Genomic DNA, 17,604 nt, shown 5'->3' on the forward strand with positions numbered 1-17,604 from the left:
GGGGTCCTGGAGGGCCAGATGCCCTGTAGGAAGACCATTCGTACTTTTTGAAACTTAGAGCAGATGCAAGGCTTCCCCTCTGTGGCAACTCTGCCATCACATGCTTACACCCGATAAGCTTTCCTGACCGCTCGTGTTCCAGAACCATAGTCCGCTTTATCCATGTGGAGGTCCAAAGGAAGCAGCGAAGGATCAGCCGCTGTGATTACACATCACTGTACTGCATATGAATCGTGATTGTATAGTGGCTTCTGTTTTCTATTTAATTTTACCCGTGACAATTTTTTTAAGTAAAGAGCATCTGTGGCACTATTTATTTTCTCATTAAATTGGAGAGTGTAAGGGAGAAGGGGATTATCAATACCCAGGTATGACCATGAAATATATCATGCAGAACCATGTCAACAATCAGTCCTGTGTATCCCAGAGGAAAAAAGGCTAAGAACAAATGCACCAGAGGTCAGTGATTACTGCGTTGCCACACTCTAGTAGGTGGGTTTTTTTTTTTTTTTTTGGTAGCCCATTCCTGGGAGTTTGGTTTCAAAGGCATTAGGAAGTCAGAAGTAGAGGAAGAAGTCAAATCATACCATGTGTCTAATCCCCAGATCGTGTAATGCTTCTTGTCTCTCAGGGTAAAAATAATGTTCTTACAATGGTATACAAGACCCTAGATGTTCTGTACCCCTGCCCCCTCCCCATTCTCCCTCCTACCACCTCTCTGACCTCAGGCTTTTGGACTCTGCCCTCTTCCCTCTGCCCCAGCCACACTGGTCTCCTGGTTCTTCCCACAACTCACACCTGCCTCCGGACATTTGCATGTGCTGTTTCCGCCAAAGTTGTGCGTGGCTCCCTCTCCCACCTCCTTGACGTCTTTGCTCAGCTGCTTTTTTTTTTAAGGGAGGTACAAAAAACAATATTCTTTATTTTTAAGAATGCTGCTAACCAAGATCATCATGTTTGTCAGTGCCCATTCAACTGGTCATCTTACAAATTTTCTCCCCAAAATCATAATGGATAAATACAATCATCAGCAGTTTGACATTAGAAATGCTAGCCACAGACAGCAGAGGCCTGATTAAAATGTTATCGAACCAGGTGGGCCAGCCAGAAAGAAAAGCCTCCAACTCAATACCCTAAGAACCTGACACAGATAACTGCATTCCCAAGTATCACGAGTTCTCTTGGATTCTACGGGTAATCCATCTCAACAGTGAGAATGTAACTGAAAAATATGTAGCTTCTCATAATCGACAGTCTCCTATTTAAGATTCTTGACATCAAATTGTAATCCTTATTAACAGTCACGTGGAATCTAAGTTTGAAACACAACAGCTGACGTGAACTTCACTGAGGCTCTCTCTGAGTGCCTTATTGACACTGTGAATGCCCCAAGCTTCCTAAGACCCTTTGCATGTTCCCCGCCCCCTGCACTTCTCATCTTTCAGCAAATGAGTACTCATTTATTTTGTTTCCAGTCTGTCTCCTTGCCCTGCTGGAGGGTAAGCTCTGGAGGGCAGGGATCTGTGCCTGCTCTGTTCCCTGCCTGTATTCCCAGTGCCTACAACAGGACCTGACAGACACAGGTACTTGATGAATGTTTATTAAACGTTGAACAGACCTTGAGGACAAAGATTTTCAGTGCCTTTACCATCTTTCTTACTTTCTCTCTTTTATTTTTTTGGCAACAGCAACAACAGTCTTTCTCAATATGCTTCCCTTTGATTAAATTCAAAATAAGTCAGCTGATTTTTCAAAGACACTGGCCAAATCATTTGGGGGGAAGGGGTGACAACCTGAATTTAGAAACTAATTGCAACTGGCCCCTGAAGTCTAGGGTCAGCTGAGTTTATACGACGCTGCTTATAAAAACAACCTTCTATACTTGTGCTTCCTTTTCTACTGTTTCCATGTTCAGCTGCACAGGACCAGTAGCCAGAAAGAAACACACACACAAAATGAGGCTCTCCCGAGGCTATTTGGTTGGTGAAAGTCATCACGCTCATTTGAAACATTTGTCATAATGCATTCCTTATTCCTGCAAGACGCTGGGCTTGTCTTTGGGTCTGGAGACGCTCTTGCGCCTCCTGCACCACTCACGGTCTCCTCCCCGAGCTCTGAGGTCTGTTACGAACAGCCTCCAAGACTCCGTTTGAAACCGTGGCCTAGGGTTACCCGGTGAAAGGAAAAGCCTCAGCTGCACATAACCTGCTTCCTACTTGCTGCTGGTGAGGCTCAAAGCCAGAGTCCCCAGGTTCCTGCACAGACCCTCCCTTCCTGGGGAAGAAAATTAGTCATCAGGAAGGCGAGTTGTGAAGATGTGAAACTGCTAAAAAGAAATTCCCACTTCATATGGTTTCCCTTGTACCCACACACTTTTACACAGGTCCGAAGGGTGCATGCTCTCCCAGGTGACTCCACTAGGGTCCCTCTGAGCATGTGGCCTGGGGTCCACCTCTGGCCTCTGAATCCCCCACCAAAACCAACAACCACACCCTGACACAAGACACTTAAAAAACAGTCCAGCAGTGGTGCTGCTACATTGTGATATGTCCTATCACCACAGGAGAATTGGGGGTGGGGTGGGGTGACCCCCTGTGATGCTCTGTTGCCCCTTAAAGAATATCCGTCAGACCCTAGCTCCCACTCTGGAGCTTTTGCCCCTCTGTCTTAGACTTTTCTCCCTCTAGTAAGTTAGCAACAGAAATCCAAAGTTCAGTGTTTCGAGAACAGGGAAGGTGTGACCATGAGGTAACTGACTTTTGTGGGTCATTGAGTAAACAAGCAAGCCCCCTTCCAAATGAGGCTGACCCAGGCCCCCTGTCAGAGCAGCCCGAATTCTCAGGGCCACTGGCCTGTGAAAACACACCGGAAATACACACTGCTCCGTGGACTCAAAGGAAAGCTTCTAGAATCCCAATAGACCAAAGAAGGGATATAATCCAAAGATTATTCTTCCCAACCCCTAATGCAGACAGAACATAATTCAGAGAACCAGGTAGGTGGAACTCAATTTGACAGATCTCGGGCTGTAAAACATATGAACTGGACTAATTGAGCCAAGCAGAGGCCACCTGCCGCCTTCAGCGCCCAAGCGAATGAGTGCTGACGCTACTACAAAGCCTGGAGCCCAGGGGGTGCACGCAGGTGAGCCGACAGACAGCTGCGCTGCTTGCCGCCCTCGCCGGCTCCTCGCCCTTCCCAAGCACCCCGCCTCCGAGCAGCTGCTGGAGCACTCACTTTGAAGAAGCCCCTCGGGAAGGGCATGCCGGTCCCTCACCAGGATCCCGCCGGGGGTCCGCTGTGGTCCGTCGCGGTCCGCTGTGGGAGCAGCTGGGGCTGCGGGACGCGCCGCGCCTGTGCCGGGCCGGGGCCGTCTGGGGCTAGGCGGCCGCGGCGCGCGGCCCTCCGACGGCCTTATCGGCGGCAGAGGCGCGCTATCGGGCGGCCCCCGGGAGCTCAGCGCGCGGGCGGAGGGGAGGCGCCCGCCTGGGGCGGGCAGATTACAGCGGCGCCCTCGCCGCCTCCCGCTCCCCAGGCCGCGGCCGGCGCAGTCCCTGCCGAGGGCCCCCGGGGGCCGCGACCAGGCCGGCCAGCCCCTCACAGAGCTGCGCCGCGGGGAGGCGAGGGGAGCGCCGGCCCGCCGCTTCTCCCCCTCGGCCGGCTGCGGGCTTGGGGTGCGGGCGGCGGTGGGGGGGGGGGCGTCTTCCAGAGCCGGGGCTGCCCGGAGGAGGCTCCAGGAGGAGACGAAGCCCCCACATGGGGGCGGCATGCCTTGCACGGGCAGAGGACTGTGGGGGAGTCGCTGGCCTTCTGTGCTAACCGGCCCTGGGTCTGCAGGGACCTGTGGCTCTGGCCCTGCTTTTCACATGTTTTCACGGGGGTGGGGGTGGGGGGCTGTGTTCCTTAATTGCTGATTTGCAGGGAATCTGGGCACAACCTTAATAACATCGGGGCCAAAAATAACAGCGTTCCTGGGAACCAGAGGTGAGTCACCACCAACAGCGGCCACGAGGGGGGGGGGCCCAGGCCGCTCCCCACACCACAGCTGCCAGGAGGTGGGGGCTGCCCAGAGAGCCCCGGCTGGGCCCATTCCGGGCCGAGCGGTTGCGGGCCTGCCTTGGGAAGCCTCCTTTCCCGGCATCTGTCCCTCACACAGCCAGATGAGGTGGCATCTGCCCAGATGAGAACACTGCGCCCCTGGAGTAGCAGTTGGTGGCTGGCAGAGGGGACGGATGACCCAAAGGAGCTGAGCTGTAAGGCCGGCAGAACGGCAGGCTCCCTGGGGCCTGAAGTGGCTTCGGCTGGATGGAGCTTCTCCGTCTGTGCGGTGGGTCCTCGTTTTCTTTTCTAGAGGCACATGGTCGCACTGAGGTAGTCCAGCCTGAGAAGGGTCCCTCCGGCCTTGTCACATGCCTCTCAGCCTGCCGCTAGACTGAGACTGGTCCAGGTCCCCTGACAGGCAGCCATCTGGCTTCGGAGCTTCTCTGCAGATCCAAACGGGTCCTGCTGTGAGGGCACAGCTGTTGTGGAAAACGCCACCGAGGGCGCTGTGGGAGCCCCTGTTTGCCACACCAGCTAGAAAGCCCTCCAGTGGAGGCCAAGGCCATCTCCAAGCAGACCAGCACCTGACATGGTGTGGGGAGGGCGAAAGCAGGTTCTGGGCCGCATCTAGACTAAAAATAACCACCACAATCATTACAGCACAAGTCCTTACAGATGTCTGTTGAAGCATGTAATTCCAAAGAATGGCTTGCTTTTTTTAAGGGGCCCAGAAGGCTAAAAGATGTAAAAGCAGGTCCTGTTAGGCATGACTTCAAACAACTCTACCACAGGACAAATGGTCTTCCTTGGCAACAACTATTGGGCTAGGCTAGCCGGTGATGAAGAGTGCTGGCCTGCACCCCACTCGGGTGCAGGAATGGGTTTGGAGTCAATTGTAGAGGAATCGGTACATAGCAAGCACTCAGTAAATGTTTCTGGAATGGATCCATGGTTGTCACCAGCAGCATGATAAGAGCAAGAGGCCATTTCACCATCCAGGAAAGAGAAGAGACTAGTTTCCCGTCTCTGAGGAGAAAATGTCAGCAAGTAAACATAGCGTGTAACACGATTTAGAAAATGCCCTGTAAATAGAAACTCATTTCAAATCTTTGGCAAGGGTAGACGTCAGGCAGCCTTGATTCTTTGTGTGAGGTCCTTGTGTGGTGCTTCCTGCAGCAAGACAGTCCCTCACAGGTCCCCGAGCCCCAGGCTCCAGCAGCTGAGCAGCTCCGAGAATCAGGGCGCCTCAAACTTATCCCCAGAATGGGGCCCCCCTTGGCAACGCAAGGCTCCTCTCCCGTGGATACATCAAGGGGGGAAAGTGGCCCGGCACATGTGGGGTCGACCAAACAACCAGGCTAAAGGGAATGGGACCTGCAAGCAAGCAGCTGGGTCTCGGATAACTGGACCCACGGTGTGTTTGAGATCCCCGAATTCCTCCCTGGAGCAGGGTTCCCGGGACAGTCAGGTGTTGTGTGGTGTTGCATGCATTTTGTGATGTGGGTTGAAGTGATATCTGTCACTCTCTAGTCAGCAGGCAGCTCTCCAGAGCTTTCATAAGCTCTCTGCCACAAAATACCTTTCTCCTTTCTTAATCTCTAAAAGGGAGACACAAAGCTGTCTCAGTGTGCAAAGTTCAGGCCCAGGCTATTTCAGGATTGTGAGGATGCCTTGAAAATTCAGCAGCCCCTCCACCCCAGTCCTTCACAAGCCCCTCTGCTCTTTGTTTGGTTTATTTATTTACATGCAAGCTTATACCCAGTGCTTCGTGTGTGTGTAAGCTTATGCCCAGTGCTTACTGTGTGTACTGTTCTTTTTTTTAAAATGTTTTTTTTTAAGATTTTATTTATTTATTTGAGAGAGAGAGAGAGAGAGAGAGAATGAGAGATAGCACGAGAGGGAAGAGGGTCAGAGGGAGAAGCAGACTCCCTGCTGAGCAGGGAGCCCGATGTGGGACTCGATCCTGGGACTCCAGGATCATGACCTGAGCCGAAGGCAGTCGCTTAACCAACTGAGCCACCCAGGCGCCCCTGTGTGTGCTGTTCTAAGCACTTGACATTCACTCATATAATCCTGAAAATTCCCCTATGAGGGATTCACTATCATTAGGCCCAGTTTACAGATGAGGAAACTGAGGAACGAAGTGATCAAAAAACTACTTAAGAACAGGCAGAGAGCCAGTTTCTATCCCAGGCAGCCTGGATCTAGTGTCTGGAGGCCAGCTCGGTCATTTTGCTTTGGGATCGACACTCTAATTTTGTTCACAGTTAACCAATCCATTTTCCTTAATATTAATTATCAGTTAATTGATTTTCCTTAATATGAACTTATTCACTCCATGAATGATAAGCACAGAATTCAACAACTGTTGAATGTTTCAAGTACTCGTTTCAGGTTCTATTTTTCAGAGATGATAAATAAGTCAATAAAAGAAGTTTTTAATAGGTTTTTATTATAAAACTAATAAGACATCCCCATTGAAAAACATGTGAAAAATGGAAGGTAGTGCATATAGTCTTTCATCTGATTCCTTCTACCTCATGTCCCCACCGTCCCCAGACAGATGTAAACACCATCCTGAACTTTGTGTCTGTCATTCCCTTGCTTCTCTTTATAGTTTTACCACTTCTGTAGGTATTGTTTAGTTTTGCATGTTTCTCTAACTTCGCATAAGTGGAATTATACTGTACAGATTCTTCTGCTTATTTGCACTTTCTATGCAACATGATGTTCCTGAGATTCAGCCAGGAGTCATTTATTAATTTTCACTGCTGTACGGTATTCCATTGTATGCAAACAACACAAATTATTTATCCATTTTACTGCTAATGGAATCTGAGCTGTCTTCAGCTTTTTGCTATTAAAACATTACCGCTATGAGCTTTCTTATAAGAGCTTCGTGCTGCACATTGCAAGATTTGTCTAGTGTGAATGCCAGCAGGAGCAGAATTACTTAACCGAGTCGTACATACGTCTTCAGCTTTACTGGATAACGCTGAGTTGTTTTGAACCTGGCAGTTCAATCTGTACTCCCAATAGCAGGGTATGCAGTTGCTCCTCAAGCTTGTCACACTTTTAAACTTTTGTCAAACTGGCAGGTGTAAAATGGTAAGGCATTACTGTTTAATTTGCATTTCTCTAATTACTAACAGAGTTGAGCATCTTTTCACATGTTTATAGGCCACTTATTTTTCATCTTCTGTGAAATTACTGTTAAGCCCTTTGCACATGTTTCTGTTCTGTTGTTTGTCTTTCTCTTATTGAGCTGTAGGAGTTCTTTATGTAGTCTGGATAGGAATCATTTACCAATTACGTGCATTGCAAATACCTTCTCCCAGTGTATGGCTCATCTTTTTCCTTTTTAAAATATTATCTTTCCGGGCGCCTGGGCAGCTTAATTAGTTAAGCATCCAACTCTTGGTTTTGGCTAAGGTCATGATCTTGGGATGGTGGGATCGAACCCCACATTGGGTTCTGCTCAGCCCAGAGTCGGCTTGTCCCTTTCCCTTCCCCATGTGTTCTCTCGCTCTCAAATAAATAAATAAATAAATAAAATCTTTTAAAAAATAAATAAGATAGTATCATTTGATGAACAGAAGTTGTCAATTTTAGTGTAGTTAAATATATCAATCATTTCCTTTGTGATTGGTGCTTTTTCTGTCATGTTTAAGAACTCCTTCCCTAACCTGAGCTCATAAGTACATTTTCCTGTATTATAAATACTTTATAGTTTTGATCATTATATTTAGATCTTTAAATCCACAGGCTTATTTTTATGCACAGTGTGAAGGAAGAGTTCTATTTTTTTCTATATAGATCCTTGATTAACCTAGCACCGTTTACTGAATAGCCCATCCTTTCTCCATTGAAGTGCAGGGCCATCCCCATCATATACGCAGGCTCCGCGTACAGGAGTCCATTGGGAGCTCTCTCCTGTTACCCATTGGCCTGTGCATCTATCTCGCTGCCAATATCACAGTGTCTTTATTGCTATTGCTTGTTCATAAGCTTAATATTGTTTGTAATGAGTCTTAATACCTCCTTGCTCTAGTCCTCTTTAAAAGTATCAAAGTTTTTCACCTTAAACAACTAGAAAAAGAAGAGTGTAAGAAACCCAAGAAGAAGAAGATAATTAAAAGATCAGAAACCAATGAAATTGGAAACAGAAAACAATAAAGAAAATCAGTAGACTGGCGTAGACACAAAACTAGACAAAAGAGAACTGGGGTCTATTTATGCCTTGCATTGAAATACTTGATTTTAGTTTTTGATTGGTACGTTCGAAAATCCATTTTTAGGAACTTAATATAATATTAGCCCTTGTACTGAATCATCATATCTAGTTATTGTATTTATGAACTACTTAGTAGTTTATATTATAAGCTTGAGAGTGTTTCTTTTATAGCCCATCAATTTCACACTTACATAAAAAACGTGTTTTGAATATGTAAAAAAAAAAGTATCAAAGCTTTTCTTGGCCCTTTGCTCTTCCGTGTACATTTAGGAAAATGCCACATACACACACAAAAAAAACTCTAGGGATTTTGATTGCAATTATGTAGAATTCATTTATCAATGTCAAGAGAATTGACTTTATGATATTGAATATTTCAATTGTATGTACATAGTACTGTGTTATCTGTATATACCTTTAGATCTTTCATGTTTTATAATCTTATAATTTTCTCCATAAAAGATCTTACCCATATTTTTTAGGTTTATTCCTTGGGACCTGAAACAAGATCTTTTATTTGATTATATTTTTGTTTGGTTATTGCAGTGTATAGGAATATTATTAATTTTTATATCTTGAACTTGTAGCCACCAGTTGGGTTGAGCTTTTTTATTAGTCCAAATAGTTTGTGTCTATAATTCTCTTTGATTTTTCTCTACAGACAATTATTAATCACAATTGAGGACGTTTTGATTTCTTTTGCAGTTTTTGTACCCCCTATTTTCTTTCCTTGTCCTATTACATTGGGTAAGACATCCAGTACACTGTTGAATGGAAGCAGTGATATCAACATATTTATCTAGTCACTGACTTAAATGGGGCTGCTTTTTTAAAGCTCCATCAGTAAGTATGATGCTGTGTAAGTTTTTGTGGGTACCATTTATTAGTTAAGGAGGGTACCTTCCGGTCTCAGTTTATTAAAAGTTTTTAATCAGGAAAGAATGTTGAAATTAAAGTCTTTGTTTTCCATTTCTGTGAAGGTGTTGCATTGCATTAATAGATTTTTCCAAGGCCAAACTATCCTTGCATTCCTGAATTAGACTCTTCTCGGCCACCCTGTAGTACCGTTGATGTAGCACCACCGAATTAGAGTTGCAACGTTTTATGTAGGATTTTTGCATTCATAAATCATATTGGTTGTATTACTTTGGTACTGCTGCATGACACATTACTCCAAACTTTTAGGAATTTAAAATACACGCAGACTTCTTACTTCACAGCTTCTGAGCATCAGCAGCTCAGGACCAGCTTATCTGGGAGTTCTGGCTCAGGGTATTTCATGAAGTGGCAGTCAAGATGTCAGCTAGGGTTGCGGTCATCCCCCCACTTCATTGGGGCTGCAGATTCCACTTTCACAGTCCTCAAATGCCTATTGGTAGAAAGCTTCAATTCATCATCTCACGGACGTATTCTTGCGTATCCTCATGACGTGGCAGCTGGCTTCCCCCAGAGTCATCCAAGAGAACACAACAGAAGCCACAAGCCTTTCAGTGACCTAGTCTGGACATCATGCATCTTCACTTCTACCATATCCTATGTGCTAGAAGCAAACCACTAAAATCCAGCCCACACTTGAGGGTGAGGGCATTGTCAAAAGAAGTGTGTCGAAGAATCTGTAAACCTATTGTAAAACTATGATATTGGCTGATTATTTTATTTTATCTTTTGGTTGCCTCATCATGCTATAATAAACTCATAAATGAGCTGGGGGTCACCTCTCCTTCCTTCTCTAGTGTCTGCAATGGTTATGAGGGGTGTTCATTGTTGCCTGCAAAATCATCTAGTCCTCATGTCTTATCCAAAGAGACGGTGACTATAGGAGAGGGAGGCTACTGATTTGCTCTATTTAATGCTATATGTGTATACAAATTTGTTAAGAGATCAAAATTTGGGGAACATATTCCAGATTCGGAAAACTTGGCTCTCATTCTCTTCAACCTTACACATCTTCATTCACTCAGCACTGGCCTAAAGTGCTGCAAAATTCTTACATTCAGGCAAAACGTAAAATAGAGAAGTGACCTCATTCTTTTAAAAAAGCATTTCATCATGAAAAGTTGGAGAAATTAAAAGCTTAAAGAGGTTTAACCATAGGCACTTAGTTAATAAAAAAAAATAATCCAATGGTAGACTCCCACTTATTCTGGTAAATGTAAGATAGTGGCCCATAAACTTTTTGGTCTTAGGACCCCTTTACCTGCTAAACATAATTGAGGACCCCATAGAGCTTTTTTGTAAATATTATCTTTATCAATATTTACTGTGTTAGAACTGAAAACTGCAAATTTTAAAAACCAGTATGTACTATTTCATTTGGACATAGCATAATAAGCCTGTTTTGCATTAACACAGATAAAATTTTCATGAAAAATAATTATATTTTCCAAAATAAAACAAAAATTTACCCAGCAGGGGATTGTTGCTTTACACTTTGCAAATCTGTTTATAATGTCTGGTTTAAGAAAAGACAGCTGAATTGTCATAACTGTTTCTGCATTCAAGGGGTTGCAATATGTTGTTTTGGTGGAGGTACCCGACGACCTGGCCTCAGTCGGGGAAGGCGGGGTGTTTTCACCTGTGTTCCATTAGTGGAGTACGTTCTTGTTAGCACACCAGAACTCCGCAAGCAGTCCTCACTTAAAGGTTAGTTGCGGTGTGAATCTCGTCAAATGTCCATCAACTTTTCCTGTTCTTTACACTGTGAGAGAATGAGAAGGAAAGGCCAAATGACATTTAGTGTGGTGAGAACAGGCTTGGCCTCAGAAGCTCCAGAAAGGGTTGGGGGGCTCCCTGAGTCCTTTGAAACTGCAGATTGAGGTAGTCGAATAGTCTCTGAGGGCTGAGACTCCTGGCACCAGAGGATGAGAGACTGGACAGGGACTCCTGGGTCCTTGTTGTGAAAAGGAAACTGCGGCCTGGGGCAGAATGTGATTTGTCCAGGGTTTTTGCAGAGCAGAGGCCCCCGTCCCCGGCTCTTTCCACTACTGGGTGAAAAAAAGGGGAAGGAAGATCAACAGAAGAAAGAGGAAGAGCAGTAAGGCAAAGTTCCAAGGCAGCAGACCATGACCGACTCCACTTGTTGCATGTGTAATGAATCAACTGATGGATCTTTTAGGCCCTTCTTTGCCTCAGGAGTCCCTTGTTTATGCCTGCATTTTGCCATTCTCTTGGTTGGACAATCCCATCATCAAGAGACATGAGAAAAAGGTCATCAAATTCAAATCAATAAAACTACTTCCTATCTTTTTTTCCTTTTTTTAAAGATTAATTTATTTGAGAGAGAAAGAGAGAGAGCGCATGAGCAGGGGGAGAGAGGAGGGAGAGGGAGAGGGAGAATCTCAAGCAGACTCCCGGCTGAGTGAGGAGCCCTACTCGGGGCTTGATCTCACGACCCTGAGATCATGAGGGAGAGGTACTTACCAAGGTCACAGAGCTAGAGAAGGAGGCCAGGTCTTACTCTGGAGCTGTTCCCTCGTAACCACAATAGCATATTGCCTCCAGAGTGGCAGTGGGTCACCGGTAGCTTCTCTGAACTTATGCTCCCCTGGAGTCCAGCGTGGAAAATCTAGTCATCATTGTCCCACCCCTTTTGACTGACGCACCTCCTTTCACTGAACATCTAAGCCAACACTGGAGCCTTGTATCCCAGAGCAGGGACGTGGCTTCATCAGCTTGACAGGAATGGTGGTTAAGAGCTGGCTGTGTACTAAGACGGGTCACGCATGAGGGCGGGGGTGGTCATGAGGTCAATGACAGCCATGGCGCGGGGGAGTGCCAGTAACATCTCTGATCATCTCTAAGAGACTCTGAGGTAAGAGGTGGAAATCTAAGGACATTAATTTCCTCTTATTTTTAAATTTGAGGGTAAAATACTGGTCTTCCAGGGGCCCTCGCTGAGGAAAGTCAGATTTATGTCATTGAATTCTCTTCCCTACATGTGTCTACAAGGGGGAGGAAAAGAAAGGGGCGCACTGGAGAAAGTGGGGTGGGGGGAGAAGGAGAAGGGGGGAAAAGGAGAAGGGAGAGTAAAAGGACTGCTTTTCTGGAGGAAGAGCCTGTTGGGCCTGTCCCCAGGTCTGCATCTATCTGCTCGGAAGCTAGACCCACAGAGGCGCTTCTGCTGCAGAGGCTCACAGAGCACAGCACATCGTGACTATCTGCTGCACCAACTCAGACGTCTCTGCTGCCCACCCACCCTGCAACTTCCAGTCCCACCCAGCTCCCATGGGGTATGTCCACTCTGAACAACTTCTCCTAAAAGCCCCTTGTCATGGTAAATCCCTGGACTAGGAGTCAGACGGTCTCAGTTTGAACTGAGTCTTTGTTACTTTAGGCTCTAGAACCTGGGACCTGCTACTTACCCTTTCTGGACCTCAGTTCTCCTCATCTGTAAAATGGGTACAAAAATACCTTCTCTTCTTGTTTCACAGGATGTTTATAAGGATGTCAACAAGTGCTTCATCTAAAAGCACTTTATTATTATCAACTGAAATAATAATCATTCTTCTAGATAATACATGCCAAGAATGATAAATGACCGATTTTGTGCATTTCCCTGTGCCTGACAATTCAACAAGCTGGGGGCTTTTTCAGCAGTATCCAAAATGCCAGTAGCCTCTGGTGGCCATTCACCTCCTTGGGCATCCATAGATTTCTCCAAGTTGAATTCCCCATCCTATCCAATTGGGAGGAACACACTTATTTCCTTAAATACCCAGTCAATGGGAATTTGTCATAAGATGAAAGTTTTTTTAAAATAATCAGATAGTTTGGGAAAATGATAAAATAGCTCATCATCTCACTGTCTGAATATAACCACTATTGTGACTGGAAGACTATAGAAACAGGGTCATGAACCCAGGCTTTGGAGTCAGAGAGACCCGGGTTCTGCCACTTAGCAGCTGCAAGACCTTGGGACACCTTACTAACAGCTCTCAGTCCCTGAATTACCTCTGCCCTGAGATAAGAATAGGGATGCTCCTTCCGGTGGGGGGGGGGCTGCTGAGAGGAGTAAGTGGGGGTAACACGTGTGTAGAGCCCCACCCCACAGCCAGGGCTCAGGAAATGCTAGCTGCTGTTATTAATCTAGTGACTATCCCCGCAGACTTTAAAAAAATGCATACATAGTACATGTAAACATACATATGGTTTCAAAAATAGGAGTCATGATGTTTTATAACCTGCTTTTGGTAACAACATATCAAAAATGTTTTTTCACATGAGGAAAATGCACATCTTTTCTGTGTCATCTTTTTTTTTAAAAGATTTTACTTATTTATTTGAGAGAGAGCATGAGAGAGAGATAGCATGAGCAGTGGGGGAAGGACAGAGGCAGAGGGAGAAGCAGGCTCCCCGCTGAGCAGGGAGCCCGATGCGGGACTCAATCCCAGGACCCCGGGATCATGACCTGAGCCGAAGGCAGACACTTAACTGACTGAACCACCCAGGTGCCCATCTGTGTCGTCTTTTAACGCCTGCAGGGTAAGGCGTCCTCAGGATATTTGTGACCTCATTTAACCCGCCCCCTATTGCTAAACACTTAGATTCTTCCCCCATTTTTTTTTTTTGCCAACTTAAACAATGTTACAATTAGTATCTCTGTGCTCTTACATGTGATAATTTCTTTAGGATCTTTCCCAGATATTTTTCTAGACTGGCTAGAGTCAAAGGTTGTGAACATTTTTGAGGCTTTGAAGGGCTGTGTTAATTTTCCCCCAGAAAAATGTAACTGTTTTCTGCCCTGGCTAGACATGCGTGTTTGTTTGTTTGTTTGTTTGTTTGAACTCTTTGAAAAATGGACTTCTTACTGTAGGATTATCATTCCACAATACTGACCGCACTGCAGGCCTGTCTGCGTCTTGCTTGGGGGCCTGACATGGACAGCCAGGCCCATGCGATCATACCAATGTGGCCTGGTGACACGTTTTCAAGAACTGTCCTTGGCCAGGGAGTTGTTCTTAATCCCCACTGTGATCTCATTCCTTACAGTTTTTACTGTATCTTCTTTGTGCATCTTGCCAGTTAAAGACCACCTGGTTTGGCCATTACATATGCTGCCTTAGCAGAGATTTATTTACCTAATTATCCCAACCCTTCGAGGATCCATAAAACAAACACTGCATTTACAGCAAATACACACCTCTGTAAAAAAACCTCTAAACCAGCGGGAAGTTTCCATCTTATAATAATCATGGTAATAATGTACATTTGTAGAGCAATTCGCAGTTTGCAAGCATAATGATATACACTATGATGTGTAATACTTAAAACAATCCGGGGGTTTTTATTATCATTAAAAGTTATTATTATTTCTGTTTTACAAAAGGAGAAACTGCAACTCAGAACATCATACTGAGTTGCCCATGGTCCTACAGCTAATTAGTGACTGAGGCTGGAATCTGTTCTTCTGACTAAATCCTAGTCTCTCACACCACACTGCTTCTCCTACTTTGTGAACATAAATTAATCATGTTGTTGAGGGTTAATTGATCACTGGTATTCTCCTACAGGGTATCCAATGGATGGGGGGGTTGGGGGGTGGTTAGAGATGAGGAGGAAGGAAAAGAGAGAGACAGAGAGAAGGAGGGGGGAGAGAGAATTTCACTTTGAGTTTCCTAAATTTTAGCTTTACCTCTGATCAAACGATAATAACGTTTAAAGTTGAATATTCTGGGGGCGTCTGGGTGGCTCAGTTGGTTAAGCATCCAGCAGACTCTTGATTTCCGCTCAGGTCATGATCTCAGGGTCCTGCAATCCAGCCCCTAGCCGCGAGTCCCCAGTCCCACTCTGCACTGGGTGTGGGTTCTGCTGGAGAGTCTTCCTCTCCCTCTACGCTCTCTCTCTCTCTCAAATAAATAAATAAATCTTAAAAAAAAAAAAGGCAGAATATTCTGTCTCAGGATCATTCTGCAACCCGGAGGGCATTTAGACTCCTAAAATCTTCAGTTTATGCTTTCAGATGTGGCACAGATAGTCTGTTTATTTATAGTCTGGCATTTCCTAAACTAGGCAGTGTTTGGGGAGGAAGTCAGCCATCCTGACAAATGCTGAATGTTCACAATTCAGCTGAATAATCAGTGAATCTAAAGTTTCATGGTAGAAGGTATAAAGGTGGAATGCTCTTTTTTATTCTCCTCAGAAAGGTAGATCCCAGGCCTAGCGGCTCAGACTTGCTCCTCCCTTCCCTCGGGGCAGGGATCTGGCCTGCCTGGAAAGGAGCTGGGCTCCCACAGGGAAGCCATCTGTGGCTCCATGAAGGCTGCCCAAAAGCCAGATCAGTGTCTCTTTTAATGGCCCACACACCCACCGTCTATGGGCCAGGGACTGCGGGTCCTTCATTTCACACAGGTTCATTGAACTCAAAGTGCAAACAGACCTTAAAGATCATCTAGTGCCCGAATCCTTCTTCTGATCTCCCCAGCAGGGAGTGGGGCCACCTCCCCTTGACCTTCCAGAACCACGTGCCCCAGAGGCTCAGAAGGTCCCTCGCACACAGGGGCTCCCCCACTTCGGTCCGGGTTCTGCCCACCACATCCTTCCTCCCAGGTCTAATCCCCACATCGCTCAGACTGCCTCCCTTCTGGGCCCCAAGCCCAGGTCCTGCCCAGGGTGGGAATAACCACGGTGTCCACATCATGGGGCTTCTGTAAGGACCAAACGAGATCGCGCATGGCCAGCGCTCCCCAGGGCGCCTGTGCATAGCAGGTGCTCAGTAAATGCAGCCGTTATTATGCGACTTCATTTTCTCCAACCCAACTTTCAGTCTGTCCACGCTTCTCAGGGTCTTTCACCTGGGCATCCTGACCAAACACTCAAGAGAGCAGTTGTGATTTCTGTCCGTCCGAATACTTGTAATGCTCCACCTCCCCCAGAGGTCAGTGAACCTGCTGGCCAGGTCTGCAAATGGGAAACTGGTAGGTTAAATAGTCCCCGGCTGAGGACCATTTGTCTCTCTGGGCTGATCTTGCTCCATTAAGTAGCCTACTTTGGGTAGAGTTGTTCAACTAGTTAAGCTGTTCAAGTCACCTAACTGTTATCATCCGACGCAAATGTCTTCAACGACATTAGCAGAGACTCTGCCAATATGAAACATATCCAAAATAGAAAATCAAAATTTTATATTAAAAAATAAATATATGGAGAGCTCTAATGTTTTTTTTTCCTTGCTGAAACGGCTGGTCTTGCTGCTAGGAGTCCCGGTCTCTACAGTATTCTCCTTTTGCTGAATGCCAGGCACATTTGTTGGTAATATAATCACTTTGTTTATGATATAACCACCATGTGGCATTTAAGAAATACTTCATTTCATTGTTGTTATGTGTGTACATGTTTGTCTCCTTTATTAAAAGGAGAGCTCTTTGGGGACAGAGATTGCAGTATATCCATCGCTAGATGTCATCCGCACAGGGCTTTAAACATAATAGATGCTCAGTGATTAACCGTCAAGTGGACCATGAATGTATGCATGCATGAAAAAAATGAGTGAATGAATGATTTCTCCCAATAAATTATTGTTGAGTATCATAAAGTAAATGAGTTTATTTAGGCAGGACTCATTCCTGGTGAACCCATGCTAGCTGCCAGAGACCATGATTTTCCCCTAACTGGTCATATACCATCTGTTTAATAATCCATTCTAAATTTTTTTTTCCAGGAATTTGGCATTGTGAAACCTGCTTTCTTGAGAAGTGAGACATCTACCTGCTTCCAGTCTCCTCTGCAGTTCTTCAGGACTTCACCAATATTCCCAAGAGTGTCTCTGTGGCCACATGCCCATTTACTGGACACCGGGAAGGACCTGCTCCAGACAAGGAGACCCGAGGCCATTCAACACTTGTGTACTAACGTAACGGCTGGTCTGAAACAAGGTGGATCAGTTCAGTTGAGCAGACTCTGCAAAGTCTCCAAACTTTTTAAATCGTACACTCTCATCAATAAAAATATTTTTGAGCATAAACCTTCAACATAACAAATATTTATTTATCTATAAATCATATACAAGTAATACTGCAGCAACCTATTTTATACAGTGTAAAACATACAATGAAATAGAAAATTTTAAAAAAGATGAGATATTGTCTTGCCACATCTTCTTGCACAGTGCTGGGGTACCATGGACCCCACTTTGTAGACCACAGGACCAGAGCTTACCATCAGGGTAATGAACCAATTCCCCTGTAGGACACTGCCCTCTGGAGCCACCACGGGCTCATATCCTTAGCTCTCCAAGCACCTCCCAAATGTGTGCCACTGGTCACACATTGACCAGGAGCACAGAGCAAGAGCATGGGCAGGACAGGACCGTCTGGGTGTGAGCTCCTTCCTGCCAC

The 17,604-nt window shown here is 45.6% G+C and overlaps 1 protein-coding gene and 1 long non-coding RNA gene across 4 annotated transcripts in view; one reads left to right on the plus strand and one right to left on the minus strand.

Annotated features, from left to right (window-relative positions):
• ANK1 (ankyrin 1) overlaps positions 1-3,371 on the minus strand; it is a 136,011-nt gene extending 132,640 nt beyond the window's left edge. For all 3 annotated transcript variants that reach the window (XM_088020968.1, XM_088020967.1, XM_088020966.1), the window contains exon 1: positions 3,238-3,371. In XM_088020968.1, coding sequence (XP_087877094.1) covers positions 3,238-3,264 — 27 coding nt within the window. In that variant the 5' untranslated portion in view covers positions 3,265-3,371. The remainder of the gene's footprint in view (positions 1-3,237) is intronic.
• A 536-nt stretch (positions 3,372-3,907) lies between these two features.
• On the plus strand, positions 3,908-17,231 carry LOC114224808 (uncharacterized). Its single transcript, XR_003612462.2, has 2 exons — positions 3,908-3,984; positions 16,929-17,231. It is a non-coding gene; the product is annotated as an uncharacterized LOC114224808 (long non-coding RNA).
• Positions 17,232-17,604: the final 373 nt, after the last annotated feature.

This window comes from Eumetopias jubatus, unplaced genomic scaffold (genome assembly GCF_037043125.1).
Source record: "Eumetopias jubatus isolate StellerSeaLion01/CBP00866 unplaced genomic scaffold, mEumJub1_p1.0 scaffold_2, whole genome shotgun sequence".
NCBI lineage: Eukaryota > Metazoa > Chordata > Mammalia > Carnivora > Otariidae > Eumetopias > Eumetopias jubatus.